Source organism: Vespula pensylvanica, chromosome 3 (genome assembly GCF_014466175.1).
Source record: "Vespula pensylvanica isolate Volc-1 chromosome 3, ASM1446617v1, whole genome shotgun sequence".
NCBI lineage: Eukaryota > Metazoa > Arthropoda > Insecta > Hymenoptera > Vespidae > Vespula > Vespula pensylvanica.
The window spans coordinates 8,902,957-8,922,412 of record NC_057687.1 but is presented as its reverse complement, the minus strand read 5'-3'; the positions used below and the strand labels follow the sequence as shown (position 1 = coordinate 8,922,412).

The window sequence follows — 19,456 nt, the reverse complement described above, 5'->3', positions numbered from 1 at the left end:
TGAGATAACGACGATAACTATGTATACATACATACGTACATACATACATACATACATACATGCATATATATATATAATTTTTTTCTACATATATTTTAATTCCGATAGAATGTCATTAAGAAAAATTAACAAAATTGTTCCACCTTCCCCACCCTCTAAAAATATAAACATAGAATTTAAACATTTATTGACGTATGCCTTTTAACATTGTTTTAAATAATATATATATATATATATATATATATATATATATATAATATAAAGAAACGTTAACAAGTAAAAAATAAAATCTTAAGTGAAATAGCGAAAAAATAATACAAAAACATGCATGCACGAGTACATACACAAACACTCACGCACGCACAAGAACACATACGGAAATATGCACGCACGCATGCACACAATCATACCAAACTTAAAATCATCATTTTGGCAACACATATATACACATACGTTCGCGCATAATCATCACATGTCGAAGTGATGATTTACGGAGGAGACGGATAGAGAGGAGAAGTGAGAGGAGAGAGAGAGAGAGAGAGAGAGAGAGAGAGAGAGAGAGAGAGGAAGAGAGTGAGAAAAAAAATAGAAAAGAAACGTTATCATAATTCATACGATCATTTCTTTCTTTCTTCGATCTCCTCCACCACCCTTTATTCTTCCTCATTCATTCTCCCTCAATACAATTACAATGATATGAAGAAAGATAATTTTTAATTTACAATAAGAAATGTTCTTTCATCTTTCTCTTCAATCTTGTCTCCCTCCAACTCTCACGCTTATTTCGATTTATTAAAACTTTGTTCTATTAATATAATGCAACCGTTCTATCTTTCTCTCTCTTTCTTTCTCTTTTTCTCTTTATGTCTCTCTTTCTTTCTCTTTTTATTTATGTTTGAACTTAAGGACCAGCATGCTTATCGTGAGGAACACTACGATCCAAATGATGGTAGATATGAAACCATTGTACACATCTGGCTCTGATATACTCCAACCACGAGTTAGCATAGAACGAAGTGCCGTAGTTGCCATCGTCAAGGGTAAACCTTGCGAGACATATCGTAAAACTGTTGGCATACCCTCTATGGGCCATATCACACCTGAAATTAATGATTACAAAATAGATCAATTGACAATATTAATAATTGAGTGTACGATTACACGTACGTATATATGTATGTATAAAATATATGTAGGTAATAAGGAAGGAATATATTACATTGTATGTATTATTTTATAATTTTTTTTTTTTATAAAAAGAATTGAAAATAAAATATATCAATCGAGATCATTTTTAATGAGAATCGATTGTTTAAAAAAATGTAATTACATACCGCTGAGAAGAAGTGTGGGATAGAAACTACCCAGGGCCAATTGGATGGCGTTTCTTTCGAGCTCGCAAATTGCCGAAATTACGAATCCTATTAAAATAAGAAAGAAGATTAATATATCGATGGATTGAACTATTGATCACTGAAAATATGTATTTTTATTATTATTTATTTTTTAATTCTTTTTAATTAAAAAAAAAAAAAGACATTTCTTCTTCATTACGTGGAATATATTGTCGTTATACAAAAAAATGTAAATGTAGATTAAAAAGAAAAAGTTAATTTTAAAATCTCCCACTAAATAAAAAAAAAAAAGAATAAAAATCTCTTAAAGAACAATTCTTTCTAAAAAAATGTTGCGTTCTCGTGATAAAAATTTGCAATATTTTGAATACCTGGTACATATTTAATAATACAGCATTATCATATTAAATTAAGTATAACTTAAACTTGGATAAAAAGCAAAATGTTAAAAAATTCGTACACGACAATTCCTAATGTGACAAATAATTTTTACAATAACAAAATAAAATAAAATTTAAAAAATAGAGATAATATACTATTGTATTCATACGTATATACATATTTAAGTACGTGATTTCAAAGTTACGCGGTGTCATAGAGGGATAACTTAATCAGGTTCAGTATATGTTTTCGAGTAAGCTATATTATGTTATTGTTACGCATAAATCATTAATTAAAGAGCTTGTATAATTTAAGGTAACTTTTACGCAAGGAAGATTTCTCATCTATATATATATATATATATATATATGTATATATATATATATGTATACATATATATATGTATGTATGATTATATGTAGGTATGTATATACAGATACAAATATACGCGTAAAATGTTTCGCCTATCGGATCTAGTTTTTGCGTAATGGGACCTGCATCCTGTGTGAACGTATTGCGTAATTATGGCGTATTACAAATCAGAGAGCATTGAAAAACATTTCTAATGGGATAGTTTTATGAGCTCGTCCGAATTAAGAAATAGCAAGCTAGCAAGCAAACATTAAACGGATTTGTTAATCCGCAATGAATGCGAAATATAAATAATTGTATATATATGTTGACGATCTCGACTGATTATAAATCATTTGAGAAAGGGACAAATGTTAAGATTTCTATTTTCTCGTATGTGACAAAAAAATATCAAAAATTACAAATTTGTAAAATATTTATGAATTAATGTATAATGCAAGATTTCTTTTTCTTTTTTTTGTAACATTGAATTGTAAATTGATATTTCGATGTATATATATATTTCTTTATTTATTTATAGCAAACTTCAATCATAATTTTATTATTAACTATTAGGTTAATAACATAATTGCTCCCTCGAAGATACGTGTCTTCTATCTATTTATTTGTATGTTGTGTATATATACATATGTGCAATGAGTTAATGTTACGAAATGAAATTTTCGAAAAAATGAGTTCTTTTACGATGTTGAGATTTGTTTCGTGTATTCTTTTTAAATTTGTTTTTTTTTTTTAGAAATATCTCAAAAAAGAAAAAAAAGAAATTGTAAAATTTGTCGTATCTTCTTACCGAAGCACATGCCGCAGAGACCTTGAAGTATCGTCAATATAATGACCCATCCTATTTCACCTTTGCATTCGACTCGGAAAACTAATATCATGAAGATCAGTACCAATGCTGTTTGACCGCACATAACGACAAATTGAGTTACTACATGGGAGAATAGTATTTCACCAGGTGTTACTCCCGCTACCCAACTTCTGTCCAATAATCCTTCCATTCTCTCGATGATCAATGCCGACGAGGTCAAAGCGACTGCCAGGAAGAACACGATGCTATTTTTCGACAAACAAATCACATTTCATTTAGGAATACGTTTCGTAGTAGTAGTAGTAGTAGTAATAGAAGTAATAATAGATTTATTTTCCTTTTTTCTTTTTCTTTTTTTTTTTTTTTTTTTTTTTACATACATTAATTGCAATATGTTACAACGTGCGTAAGAACACATCATTATAATCACGTTTCATTGCGTTCTTATCTTTTTCTTTTTTTTTTGTGTAATTGCATAGTTACACAAAAAAAGAAATAAAGAAAAAAAAACATAGAAAAAAAAAATATTTACTTTGAAAATATTTCAACTCACGTTAGTATCACACCGGGTGCAACGAAATCCGTAAAACTTGGCTCGTTCGATCCATAGATCGGATCCTTGAATTGAATCGGTACGTCGGCCAACTTTGAATTTTCTTCGCACGCTACCAAAAGATCTTTGGCGAAATCCCGATAAGAATATTGTAGATCCCTCATCAACATCAGGCCAACTTGTTGATCTGTAATGATAGAGAATTTTATAGTTAAGTAAAAAATATGTTGAGGATTGTGTTTAAAAAATACATATTAATTATTTTTGAATTAGAAATGAGATATTGAATAATAATAATTGAGAGAACGTTTATCCTTTACCCTTTCCCACCTCAAATATTTACATAATTTCATACGATATGAAGATTAATTTATACAATGGTTCAAGCGAATTAATTTAAACGCTTGATAGCGTATTATTGGTTTAATGGAAACTTACTAGACATATCTAACCAAACTCTGATCTCACTTTGATCGAGAGTTTCGTCATCAGCATCCCTTCCAAGAACCATTCGTGCGACTAAAGCATCCGTGAAATTTTCTGTGAAATACAACATTCCCCATGCTTCGCCGTTCCGTATAGCATCTTGTGCTGTCTCAGGATCCGGATAATAATTCTTGTCAAATAAATTCACAGAATATATTAAAAATTTTTCCTTTCCTTTTTTATCTATATAATACTGATTCAAATATTTATTATATGCTAATCATTTATTTTACAAAATATTTTTCGCCATATTAATTAATATAACTACTGATTAAATAAATATAAGTGAATTTTTATGGGACATCTTTTGAATTAACATGTAAGATTGTTATGCTATATATTCAAAACATATGTGGCTAATCAAACAAAACTGTTAATAATTTTGCAATTAGCGATCTTAAATATGTATTATATCATTATACTGAAGAATAGGTTTAAATTTTTTAAGCATCAACGTTTGTGTTAATCAGTATTATTAATAAAAATCCTTACCTTTATAATCGTTTCGTTATTGAGAAATTTTAGATATCGACAACTCAGTAAAGAGAAATCACAGCCTTCCGAGACAGGACACGACATATTTTCAAAAAACACTTCGTGGTTCACTATAGCCAACTTTAAACCTGTAGGATCCCTTCCAATTGCCAAACAGAAGAGTATCACTTGCATGACTGGTAATGCGAAGATGAACAACATAACACTAAACAATGAACAAAAAAAAAAAATTATAAAAAAGAAATTATAAAAAGAATAAAAACAAATATATTCACTATTTTGACAGAAAATTGTTTTTTTCTTTTTTATGTGTATCATTTTTATATTTTTTATTATATAGTATGACTTCGTACTTACCCGATATTTCTCCACATACGTAAGAAATTCTTTTGCAAGAGGGCTCTTATTTTTCCTACGCTAGTAATATTGTAACAGTCTGAAAAATTACTACATTCCAGTGTAGAGTCAGCTTTACTTCCGTGTAATGATTTGTTTGTGAGCTATCAAAATCATTAATATTTTATATTAATTTAATACATGTACACACACATACACAGAGTTAATTCATGCTTTAAGCGCGTTTCGAGAAGACCTCATAGAACAACGTTTTAATAGTAATAAAAAAATATCTTCTCCTTTTTTTTTTAAATGATAACGATCGCCATAGAGATTCTTATGGAAAATTTTTATCGTATTTAAATATACGTCTTAAATTGACTGCGGCCATCATTGGTTTCTAATTACAAAGTTATTCTATGGGATCCTTTCGAAATATGGATCGAACCTTTTAGAGACACCTTTTATATAAATTAACGTACACGAAATGAAAGTTAAGAAATATCGTCTTTCTTGTTCTTTTTTTTTATATATACAGATTTTTTCTTAAATCAAAACGAAAAAAGAAATCATATAATTTCTTACGTCATAATGATTGCCAACGCCATTCGTCGAATCATGAATGAGAACTTCTTTGCTTTGATAGAAATTTAGACCAACCACGCCTGATTCTTCCGTGACGTAAACTGGTTCTTCTTTTTTTCCCCAATTTAAAGAAGCCTGAGAAAACGAAGGAATAAAATTGACAATTTTTATTGATTATGTATATATATTTTTTTTGTTTTTTTTTTTAACGAAATTTTTTTATATACCTTAATAAATACTACAATATTAAAAAAAAAATAAATAAATAAGTAAAGAAAGAAAAATTGGTATATGAAAAGAAATGTAATAAATATATTGCTGAATATTAATAATAAATATAATTATATATCGATATAATATTTGTTAAATATTAAATATATTCAATGATAGATAAAGAATTATATTATTCGGCACATTTATATTTAATAATAATATATTTTTATTATCGTATTAAATAATATTTTTTTCTTCATTTATTTATTTTAAAAATTACAAAAAAAGAAAAATCTTGAATTAAACAATGAATATAAATAGAATGAATTGTCTTGTTCTTTCTTTTTCTATTTTCCTCATCAAATTGGCGTTGTAAAAATAAATAAATAAATAATTAAATAAATAAACAATCATATTCCGTTAATATAGTATGTTCAATCAATTAATTAATCAATATTATATACAATTATTAGACACTTACCAAACTAATATTGTTCGAAATATTTAATTCCGTTGCTGGTTGAGCGTATTGACCTTGTCTTCTGGACAATTTTAAAAAGACATCTTCGAGTGATGTACAATTGTACATCGTGAGAAGTGCCCGTGGTGATTCCTCGGCTAATAAACGTCCACTTCTCATTAATCCGATCTGCAATGAGATAGAAAAAATAAAATATTAAGTATGTCCAAATGTATACACATTAGAGGCGTATTTGGAGTAAACTATTAATCGATAAAAAAAAAGAAAAACCAAAAGAATACAAATATTTATTATTTAAAACATTTTATACTTTTCTTTTTTTTTAAATTGATTTTTTTCGACAAATACTATTTATTTCTTTCAATCTTTGTTGTGCTCTGTATACACCAACCCCTTTCTCTTTTAACTCCATCATGGCGTTGAAATGTATTAAGCAAGTGAGGCTCTAATTGCACGATCCTAGATACGTCTCTGACATATCTACATAAATACATACATAAAAACAAAATTGTATGTACATATGCATGTATGTATACACGCATTTGAATTTAAGATTTATCTAATTAAAATATGAAAATTCGTGCGTTGTCATGTAGAATCATATAAAAAAAAGTAATCGTATATGCATCGTATATGAGTACCATCGTTAACTGATCGATTAAAATATCCTTTTTATTTTATTTTTCCTTCATACTACGTTCGTTAATTATACGAGCATATAATCATAGTTGATCTACACGTTGTAAATTTTTTTTATTTAACTTTTTTGTTATTTCGTGAACAACTAATCAAATCGTAATAAATTCTAAAAAGAAAAAAAAATTAAGATTTTCCTTCATTTTGACGAATCAATCGATATTCAGTTGATATTAATCTTTCATTAACATAATTACATTTAAAACGAGTATTGATACTATATATGTGTATATATATAATTTTTTAAATATTTATTATATATATAATAAATATATATATATTTTATATATGTGTATGTATATATGTATGTGTAGGAAAACCAATTAAATATCAGTCGTACAACTATGTCATTTATTGCATATCTTACTATCTTATTAGATCGCACTTGATCATTTCTTTCAATGAAAAAATTTTCTTCGATATTCAAGGCGATGGATTTCTTGAAATGTTCGTAAATAGTATTGTGTAATAATTTATAGTATATATATGAATATATATATGCATACATATATAATTATTTATACACTTGTATGATCGGAAATTTGTTTCATATGTATGTATTTTTAATTATTTATGTTTATGTATGTGCTTGAACGAAATAAAATTTTAATTAGTTTGAGAATTATTTAGCGATCTTATTAGACGGAAATAGATTATATAAAAACATTACTTTTATTTTCGACAATTAATTCTTTTTAATAATTTAATGGAAATATTTAAAGCAAAGTCATAATCTAATATTGCAAAGAAAAAAAAAGATAAAAAATAAAAAAGTGACTAATCAAATATATATATCTATAAATTAAAATTAATATTTTTATATTAATAATATTTAAATTTTATATTTTATAATATTTAAATTTTACGAATGCACTATTTTTATTTAAAAATTGGCTATATTCAAATAATCGTTAGATCATTAGATAGGACTCATGTTTATATAACATTTCTTTTCTTATTTCTATGCATATAGGAATATAGATATCGGTGAACCTTGATCGTTTCAAAACCTAAGAGACACATTCTATAAATTTAAATATCCTTTAAAATAGTAAGTGTTAAGTTCAACAAATGGAAGTAATCAAATGATGAATCAAACTACTTTATTAGATAATAAATATAGGAAATTATTTAATATTTCTTGAATTCATCAAATATTCATAAGTTCTATGTAAAATTTATTTAGAAGCAATATTTGAGGTTTCTTCCCTTTGTATCTCTCTTTCTTTCTTTTTCTTACCGTATGAGCTTGTCGTGCCTCTTCAATGTAATGAGTCGTGATGATAACTGTCTTGTTGCCATCTTTGGTTATCTGTACTAGATGATTCCAAATGCTGAAAGTCGATTTTATATTAATTTTAATCAAACTGGTGAATATATATATATATATATATATATATATATATATATATATAGTTCGTACATTAGTATATAGAAATATGCGCATATATTATTTTTTTTTATCTCGAGATAAAAAAGACAAATAATAATGAAATCGACAAATAAAAAAAATCTAACAAGAGATCGTTTTGTAAATTTATATAATTTATATATAACTTTAGAGTTTACGGCATAGTATAAAGTGCTACAAATTATTTTCACTAAAACGTATAAAAAAATTCGTATTCTATTTTATTTACAAAAAAAAAAAAAACGGAAGGAAAAAGACAAGATCGGACCAAATCCTTTTTTTTTGTTGGTTAATTATGTTATTGCAAAACTTCCATGTATTTATCTATGTGGAACAGGTTTTTTCTCTCTCTCTCTCTCTCTTTTTTTACATATGTATGTAAGAATGATTGCAGGTAAAAACGATTTGCAACTTATGTGGACACTTTATTCTAAGTAATATTTTATTTTAATGTTTTTCTGTTTCAATATAGATAGATAAATCTGTTATAAAAAAAAAGAAAGAACATAATAATTTTGTAATATAATTTTTGGATTGGTAATAAGCATAAGAATTTCACGATTACTATTTTTGAACGAAACTCAATGAATTCCTTCATGTTTTATTACAACGATAAAAAAAGAAGAAGAAAAAAGAAATAAAAAAGAAGCAAAAAAGAAAGAAAGAACGAAAAGGAAAGTGTAATAATTTCTTGACCGTCACCATAAAAAATATCACATTTAAAATTTATATAAATAAATGATTGCTTATTGTCGTATAAAATATTTTATATATATTATTATTATTAATATTATTCCAATAATTAAAAAAAAAGAGACAAGAAAATGTAAATATAGATCGTATTGTTTTTGGATCAACCATTCGATCGTAAGAAATTTACATTTAATATTTCCGTTTTGAAACTTGGTAATAAAAAAAGAAGAAACTACAACGACAAGGACGACGACAACAACGGCGACGATGATGAAGAAGACGACGACGACGACGACGACGACAACGACGACGACGACGACGACGAAAACGACGAAGACGAAGATGACGACGACGACAATATCTCATGTATTATTTAAACGATCATTCGAGCGTGCACTTTTTTTTTAACACGCCTTAGGCGTAACTTAGCCGTCATCTTACGATTTCTTCGTACCTTGACCTATGGCACTTACATTAAGTAATATTATCTCGAAAAACAACGAACTACAGTATACTAGAAGATTATAGTTGGTAATGTCGTCTTCTATTTTTTCACGTCAACGATCAAACATGATGCAATTTTAACGCGAATGTTTAAGAGAATTACATTATATCTCATATAAATATCTCACCTATCGTATATATATATGCATATATATACGTAGGTATAATATGAAATATGTACGTAAATAATTTGTAACACATAAAATGGAACCTCCTACATATTTAATTTCGAAATTTTTCGATATGTGCCCAATCTATATCTATCTAGATAACTTCGTGAAAAATTATGATCAAATGAACACGAACAAGAGTGCGATTATTTTGAGATTATATTTTTTGTTTGTTATTTCTTTTTTTTTTTTTTTACGAGGTCATATCATACGTGGAAATGTACGATAGAAATGGTATCTTATAAGATCGAGTGCACGTTTCTTCGTAAAGAATAAATAGAGATTGTATTTAAGTATAATTAAGAAATATATTCTTTTTTATTATTTGTTTATCTGTCCTTTTAATTTTTTTTTTTTCCTTGAAAATCCATGCAACTTTTTTATTTCCTTGTTTATTCCTTTTTCTTTTTTTTTTTGAATTCATTTATGAACGAACGTAGCAGATACGTATATATGTAGTACGTACGTATACACGCGTGTATCATGTAGAGTTCGACAAAAGTATCGTAAAATATGTTTTTTCTTTTTCTACCTTCGAAGAATCCAAAGATCAAAACTAAATCGGATTTGATTAACATACTAGATATGTGTAAGTATATGTATATACACGCGTATACGTGTTAGGAATTCGATGAAATTATATAATAAAATATACAAATACAATCGATATTTTCTTTTTTGTCATAAAGATCACATATTTCTTTTATTTTTTTTTTTTCGAAAAATTTAGAGAATAAAATTACATTGATTTATGATCAATGTTATACACATACACACAAAAATATGTATAACGTTGATATAAATTCTAGCACGCAAAAATATGCGTAAGTGGGCGCACGATATCGGCTCGTATGCGCAACGGAAAGGATCGGAAAAAAGAGAGAAAAAAGAAAAATAAAAAGAAATATATATATATATAAAACGAGAAAAATTTATGAGAATTAATGACTTTTTTTTATGATCAGAGAAAGTAGATTATTTTTCTACGAACTATCATGGACGTATGCGCGTATTTGACTCGACCGTAACGAGTATTATGCGAAAATATCCTTACGTTATTCCTACATACATACGTACATATATATTAAAACGAATAAAAGAGTGTAGAGAATGTCGTGATTTATCTTGAAAGTAACCCGTTAACCTATAGTAATTACATTTTAAGTATAAAAATGATTTTACGATATGAATTAGGATAATCGTTTGGATAGTTTTGAAAAAATTAAAAGAAAATAAAGAAAAAAAAAACCATTCTACGTATTTAACTACGTAATCCATGTATAAACATATATGATAAACAAGTATAAACATATACTTCGAGTCATGATTCGAAAGATGCGATGTGAATTCGAAAGGGAAGCGAGTAGTTTCGTTGTAAACTTTCTCGGCAATTCGTAATTGGATGTCGCCATTACGTCCGATACGTTACTATGCGTGCTCTCCGTGAACGGCCATTACCGATAACATCTTCTATCTTTTTTTTGTTCTTTTTCTTCTCCTCGCACGAAAGATTAGAAAAAGAAAGATTACTGTGTAAAAGAAAAAAAAGGTAAAATGAAAAGGTAAAATAAAAATAAATAAACTGTAAGAGAATAATTATCTGGAAAAAAATTTTTTTTTTTTTAGATGACAAATGACTCGAATAAACTCGAATAAATCGGTTAACAACAAGTTTTTATGGTGGAAGTAAAATAATTATTCTCGCCGCTATCCTTCATTTCTTTTTTATACTTTTCTTTTTTTTTATTTTCTTTTTCATGTCAGAGATAAATTATGTTTGATCTCGATAAAAAAATATAAAAAGATTTGAAATATCGAAAATATTAATATACGTACATATGTATACATCTACATGCATACACATATATTATATAATATAAATATATATTACATAATATAAATATATATTTAATTTATTATATGTAAATGAAAAATATTTGAATACCTAATATATTCGAAAAAGAATTGTAATTGAAAGTTTCTTTGCATGTAAAATAGATATCTAAATGAAATCGTACGATTACAAGTTAAAAATATATCCTTTGTTAATTTAGCATAGTAAAGAAGCGAATATAAGACATGAAAGCATTTCTCTCTTGTAGTCGTCGTCGTTCGTTCCTTTCAACGTTCATTCGGAGATAGGAGAAAAAAAGAAAGTTAGAAACGCTTAGCTAAACACAGACAATATTTGATCATGTATCTATCCTAGAATCGATTCTATCATTTATGATGATGGATTAAAAATGTTATATTAAATTTGAACAGACATAATAAAATGTTTCAAATTCGATTGAGATCAACGTGAATCGAGTTGAACGAGTTTTGCCTTTGAAAAGATCTATAGAAATATATCGAGTGATTAGAAATAATGGAAGGATTTATGCAAAAGAAAAGTATCTTTAACGACAAAATTTTTTAAATATTCCACTTTAATGAAATGCAAGGAACTTACCTTTGCCTGAGTAACGGATCAACGCCCACGGTTGGTTCGTCCAGTATTAAAAGTTCAGGATCGTGCATGAGAGCCACTGCGAAAGATACCCGTCTTTGTTGGCCACCACTATTTCGTAAAAAAAAATTAAAACAAATAAATCAAAAGATTTTTTTACCAAATAAAAAGACTATTTTTCTTCTATAAATAATTTAAAAATTAAAAAAATAAATTTTGAATGTAAAAAAAAATGTCGGAAAATAATTCTGTTGGTTTCCCATGTAAGGATCTTGTAATACAATAATAAAAAATAAACTCTTTATGTTATCGACTATTAAGATTTTTATTAAATCATGTTTGATATTTAAATAACGTTTGACATCGATAGAAGCCATATTTTAAATATATTTTTTGATTTATTTCTTATCTTCGATATTCTGCAAGTGTTTTCTTTTTTCTTCACACGAAGCATGTATAAACATAATAACATATAAGAAAATTTCTTAAACATGCTAATGTAAATGAGCTTAGATGTACCAACAGAATTTTATCGATATGAATACATGTATATAGTACCTACCTGAGATTTTTAACCAGTCGATTTTGCGATGGCAAATCCAAGAATTGTAATAAAAAACGAAGCCTATCGACGATTTCAGCCGTGTCCATGCCAAATATCCAACCGAAGTACAACATAGTTTCGCGTATGGTAAATTCACCGTATAAGGCTATTTCTTGTGGCATATAACCAACTCTTTTTCCAGGTACACCAGAACCTTTAGTACCAGGTTTACCACCTAAAACCCAAATCTCTCCGGAATTCAAGCGTCTTTGGCCGACGATGCAAGATAGCAATGTTGTTTTACCGCAACCGCTAGCACCCAAGAGACCATATCTATCGAGAAACATTAAAGTTTTTAACTGAAGTCTTTTTTTATATTTACACACCCGTTACGTTTACTCAAGATCGAGGAATCGTACTCTTCAAGATCTTCGTTCTTATTTTATATAATTTCTTTTTTATTATCAATTTTATTGATTTTATACAAATAAAAGGACGACACGAGTAATCTATTAAATTCGTTAAGATAACACGAGAAAGTTTTATTTTCGATAGAACTATGATAAAAAGTAATGATATATATTTCGTGGTAACATAATCGTTCCATAAAAACTGAAGATATATATTACTTGGTAACACGTCAAAGAACGTTTCACAATAATTTCTATATAGTTTCGCGGTAATAAAATTCCGTTCTCAATTATTCCTTAGGAAACTTTCCTTCCGTCGAAAATGGTAAAATACTTTTATGTTGATCGTTAATATTACGAGAATAGACATACTGAACGATTATTACATCTGTCTAATTTTATCATGGCAAATAATATCTGTAATATCATTGAATAGATCTTTTAGATCATAAAAAGAAATAAAAAGAAAGAGAAAGAATTTTATTTAATTTGAATAATAATTACGAATGATCGTCTAGAGGTAATTCGAGTAAATCATTTTCAATTGTTCTTGAAGATTCTCTTCGTATTCTATTTTATTAAGAACAAAAGCTTTTAACGCGCACGCACACGCTACACACATACACAATAGAGAAAATAGTTGTTCTACGTGCTGTTTATTTACGTATTACGTTTTATGTTTCTTATGTATCGTTTATAAGAATGCACGATAGATTTATTTATCAAAATGAAAAACGAGATTGAGAAAGAGAGAGAGAGAAAGAAAGATAGATAGATAAAATGTATTTCTGTTTTCGGATTTTGCAAGATCGTTTCCTTTGTCAAGAGCAGGTTTCAACGTAAGAAGGACAAATGAAATAACTATGTAGTATGTATATATTCTATCTAATAGGATTCCAATTACGGTGACGTCATTTACATACGTCGAATCGAACATTATAATTCATTTTCTTTTGGCTTGTCTTTGGAATAATAAATAACGTAATGATTCAACGGAAATGATATCAAGATTGTTCTAACTAGAAATTGTAGCACTACTTAATCTATTGAGTTGAAAATTTAGATTCAGATAGAATTAACCAAAACAAAAATAAAACAGAGCATAAAATCAAACAAATTTAAATATCTACGTAAATCTGTTTATCATAGGCAATTCATATATGAAAAAAAAAAGGAATAAGAGAAAGAAAATAAATAGATACAAAGGAAAAAGAAGATTATTTATTCATTAATGTTTAATTGAACATTGAGCATGATCAAACAAAAACGTTGTTTACTAGTTATTGTTTAATATCCCATCAACCGCTTGAGCGGGATTAAAAAAGAACATTGTCTCGATGTCATTGGAAAATAATTATTATTTCTTTTTAAACTTTCAACGTACGGCACAATTTTATGTTGTATAGAATATAGTTACTAATCATAGCGATAAAATAAGTCATAATTATCCGATAATTTACGAGCTTCGTTATAAAACGCAAGAAAGTTCAATCAGTGGTTGTATGCTGTTTTGATTAGACTTTTTTTTGGTTCGTTTCTTTTTCTTTCTTTTTCTTTCCTTAAAACATGCATGTTTAAACAGAAAGTTTGCTTAACCAATTCAAAGATATTTCTTTTAATTTATAGAGATTAGAAATAAACATATGTTATTTTTTTTTCATACTTTCTCGTTTTTCTTTTGACAAATATATATAATATGTTATAGATATTCGATAAGTTCGTATAAAAATTGTATTTAATATATATATATTTTTTAATGTAATCTTACATTAATAATATTATTAAAATTAATAATATTATTAAATAATATTACTATTACATATATGTTATATATATTATATTATATATAATATGTTATAATTTATCAAAGAATGTATCTAATATAAAATATATATTATTGATACTTACATAGATCCTTTGGCTACCGTCATACTAAGATTTTGTATAACATGATTTGGATTTTTACTACTGCCATAAGTTTTGAAAGCGTGTCTAACGCTAACAGCCTGTTGTCGATTCCACGCTGCACTGTTTAATCCTGGCGTAGCCAAGACTGGATTCGTTGTGACCATCGTCAAATCTACATTACTCTCCGTGTTGTTTTGTATAACATTCATTGAGAAATTTGGGTTTATTATACCCCCACCGCCGTCCGCGGTACTATCACCACTGAAACATAAACAAACACGGATATTGTTTTATTTTGGTGAAATTTAATTTCATTTAGAAAAGTATTAATTCATAAGAACATAATTGAGTATAATAAATATGTGTGTGTGTGTGTATATATATATATATATATATATATATATATATATATATATACATATGACGTACTATTAGGCGTCCATTCGGAACAGCCTTCGAGCAAGGTAAATCGATCTTGTAAATCTTAGAGCACGAGGAACTCGTACCTCTGGATCGCGTACAGTTTAGAAAGAGCAAACGAGAGTATTATGTAAGAAGACGGCTTTCTTTTCGCCGTGTTGACGATCGGCCGTTTCAGTGGACAACATATATACTATATACATCTATATATATGTGTATATATATATATATATATATACATATATATATATTTTTCATTCTACGCTGTTCTTTTATTTAATCACTATACTACGTACATATGTATATACGTGTATCCTCTCTCTCTCTCTCTCTCTCTCTCTCTCTCTGTATATATATATCTTTTTTTACAATATATCATAGTACAATTTATTTGTATATTTTAAAATATAATTTAAATATTATATATTAAGTATATATATATTTTTATAACATATTTTAATTCAAATTATATATATATATATATATATATATATATATATTATATATATATTACAATATATGTATACATATATACAAGCTAAATATTGTAAAATGAAACTATAAATTTAAAAGAGACTTTCTCGACAACTACCTAACGAATAATGTTCGTCATTCAACTACTTGTCAACGTCATTTCTATCAGGAAATCTCGTTTCTTCGGCACAACCAAAACGGAAAAAGATTAATAAAGTATCTTGCGGTTCCGGGCAATCGATTTATCGATAACTCGTATTATGCGGGAACTGTTTTATAACTCTCTGTATGTATTTATCGATATCTATCAAGCTTTACAAAGATCTTACAATACTATCTCAATTCTATTCTATTGTATCATATATACCTACTCATTTATTACTTACTTGTTACATCAAACTATGATTCTATTATTAGTTAAAAAATAATTTTAATTAGATAGGTATATCCATCGATATTTCCTTTTCTATCAAAGAATATAATTATTATTAAAATTTTATTTCGATCGACCATGTCTAATTACTTTCTATAAATAAGAGTCATATTTAATTTTCCTTTCGTGCTTCGTTGAAAGTTAACAAATCGATCGGTATGAGTTACGTATGTATATCTAGATGTGATCGAGTCACGTGTATGCCTGAATGTGCATATGCGTGTAGTTATATACGTACGCATGTGTATATATTCGTGAATTCTTGCGGTCAGAGCGATTAACATCGTGGAATATTTCAGATTTGTAAACGTTGATCGTCCAGTTTCTTTGTAAAATGTTTCACGATTTACGTGGAAAAACTTACGTTAATTATTTGATATTTTCCGAATGATAAAGGAAATGATATTTTCCGAAACTTTCCATATGTTAATTTCTTTATCTATCCTTTTTTAGTAAAAAAAAAAAAGAAAATAATCATGCCTATTCGATGTCTATATAATTTCCACGCAGGTATATTTTGTATTCTACAAAAGGAAAGATCATTAAATGTTTTTATCGAAGTGCATGTATAACTTCCTCGTCTATGTGATCATTGAAATCACCGATCAACATGTTTCTTTTCTTTTTTTTCATCGGGTGATTTCAATGATCTCTTTCATTAATTTTATTATCGTTTGAAATTTTTTCTAGCAAGTATATGTTTTATATATTTTATAATCATAAAGTGATTATATATTATTTATAATGAATTATCTTTATTGGACTATTAAGTATCGAATCAAAATTAATAATTAACGAGATATGTAATATATGCAGTATGCTATGTAAATAGAAATAGTAATATGTATTAATTAGTATAGTAAATATAAATATAAAATAAAAAAAAATAGTAAGATAATAAATTAAATTTAGAAATTAATATTTTCAATGTTATATTATAACTGATTAAAGTATATAATCAATTATTAAAAAAAAAAAAAAAAATACAGTTGTTCCATAAGAAAAACTAAAGATCATTCAAGTTCCAGTTTAACAGGAAATCCGGCGATTTATATCGTATTGAAATATTTGATAAATGAAAATACGTATATTTTTTTAAGCTATATATATATATATATCTATCTTTTCCTATTAATATTCAACTAATTCTTAATTTAAAATAAATCTGTATATATTTATATATTATTTTTATGTAGAAAAGAGCTATATGAGGAATTATAAATGTTCAAAAAATTAATCATTTTCTAAATCCTCCAATTATAATAGTGATTTTGGTCAATTTCTAATTAATTACTAAATCATTACAAGAGACTATTACATATATTTAACGATTTTTTCTCTATGTTTAAAAAAAAATAATAATAACATTTAAGACAATCTAATCGAAGAAAAATATTTCACAAATATTCATATACGAATATTTTACAAAACGGATATCTCGAAAAGAAACATATTACGCATATATAGTTTACATCCATGCTCGAGTTTCATGAAAGAGACGAAGAGATAGGAAAAAAGGAAGAAGAAAAACAATAACGAAAAAAGAAAAAAATAAGAAAAAAAAAGAAAGAAAGAAAGAAAATAAATGCTGCGAATAGCAAGTATAATCTTGATAAAGTAAAAGGAAATAATACAACAAATTTCTGGTTAAGTTTGTCAATATCAATCTATAAACATAAGCATTTATATGTATATATGTGTATCTACGTATGTCCTACGTACCCTAAGTATGTATGTACATATGTATGTACACATGTATATACATACGTACGTAATAAAATGATGCTTAGTATTCGAAAATCGAAATCCAAGATGGTGGACACAGTGCGAGCAGAACGGACGACAGTGGTGCAAAGATTACGCAAGTCGGCATTCCGTAGAATGCGACGTATCGCGAGGACGCGTGTGGAAAGAGTACGCTCGTGAGTTACTTCGTTTTCTGGGCCATGGTCGAAACTCAAATTCTCGGTCGGTAAACGCGTTGATCCCACCCGTTAGTATCTCTTTTGCAAGTGAAAGATATCTTACAAGAGAAAAGAGAGGATACCTAAGAGACTTTCCCCAGACTTTTATACGACTTTTGTCCGACTTCCTATCTCACAAGAGAGAACACGTGTATCTTTTACTTGCATATATATGTATGTGATGTGTGTGTGTGTGTGTGTGTGTGTGTGTACCTGTCTTATCACTCTCTCGTCTTTGACGACGTCATTTGAAGATCCAACGCCATTGATTATCTTGTCGACAATAATTTTCATTATTCCTTTGAATATTTCACGATTTATTTGGTTATACCTTCTTTGTAATTTTTGTTTTCCTTCTTATTCTTTCTTCGTTTCCTTTCGTTCGTTCGTTTGTTTTTTTTTTTGTTTTCTTTTGAAAGCATTAAGTATATAAATATAAACGAATTAAAATACTTTTCTGAAATATGATTAAGAATTTGAAAAAGAAAGGAACAAAAGAATATAAAACAAAAAAAAGAAAAAGGAACGAAAAGAAATATATATAAATAAATCCATTTAATATATAATATATTACACCTTAATAACACATTTGCATCTTGCAAGGGTCATCGAGATCATTTATTTCCTTTATACTACAAAATTGATTTTAATATCTATAATATGACAAATATAATATGTATATGCGTATTTTAAATATATTTTTTTCCAAAACGTGTTTTACAATTATAATATCCTTCGAATTTATTAGTAAATAATAAGACTCTATTAGAACGCAAATAGATGTATAATGAAAATAACCACTTTGCGTTTTCATATTTCTAAACTGATCTACAACGTCCAGTTAATGTAATTAACACCGTCAAGATGAGTCAGAGAGCGTGTGTATGTAATCATGTTACAACGTTAAATGCGGTTTCTTTCTTACATTTGTCATTTGACCATTCATTTGTCCATTCATTGATAACTATTACAAACGAAATACATATATATATATATAATTTTTTTTTTTTTAATGTCACATTCAGATAAACATTTCGTTAAATAATGGTAATAATTCGTAAAGAAATTACCATCCCTTTATCTTGTATCCTCTATCTCGCTATTCTTCTAATGGCACTCTCTCTCTCTTTCTTTCTCTTTCTTTAAATTGCAAATCTTGGTACCATTCTCATTTCCCATTGAACCTTACATAATCCGATAGAAAGTGTCGAAGATAATAATTGACCGAGGACGTTCGAGTGAGTCAACCGTCGTTTCGTCGAAATAATGTAGAAATCAAAAGAGAGAAAGAGACGTGATTTATATAAAAAAA

General features: G+C 27.2%; 1 protein-coding gene across 2 annotated transcripts in view; it reads right to left on the bottom strand.

The window, feature by feature from the left end:
• Positions 1-878: 878 nt before the first annotated feature.
• Positions 879-19,456, bottom strand: part of LOC122627930 (ABC transporter G family member 23) — a 39,379-nt gene continuing 20,801 nt past the window's right edge. For both annotated transcript variants that reach the window (XM_043809592.1, XM_043809593.1), the window contains exons 2-14: positions 14,854-15,114; positions 12,554-12,868; positions 11,995-12,102; positions 8,005-8,098; positions 6,069-6,236; positions 5,375-5,509; positions 4,811-4,953; positions 4,451-4,658; positions 3,911-4,088; positions 3,473-3,659; positions 2,899-3,164; positions 1,335-1,421; positions 879-1,100 (exon numbers count right to left, since the gene is read on the bottom strand). In XM_043809592.1, the coding sequence (XP_043665527.1) occupies positions 886-1,100; positions 1,335-1,421; positions 2,899-3,164; positions 3,473-3,659; positions 3,911-4,088; positions 4,451-4,658; positions 4,811-4,953; positions 5,375-5,509; positions 6,069-6,236; positions 8,005-8,098; positions 11,995-12,102; positions 12,554-12,868; positions 14,854-15,114 (2,365 nt within the window). In that variant the 3' untranslated portion in view covers positions 879-885. The remainder of the gene's footprint in view (positions 1,101-1,334; positions 1,422-2,898; positions 3,165-3,472; positions 3,660-3,910; positions 4,089-4,450; positions 4,659-4,810; positions 4,954-5,374; positions 5,510-6,068; positions 6,237-8,004; positions 8,099-11,994; positions 12,103-12,553; positions 12,869-14,853; positions 15,115-19,456) is intronic.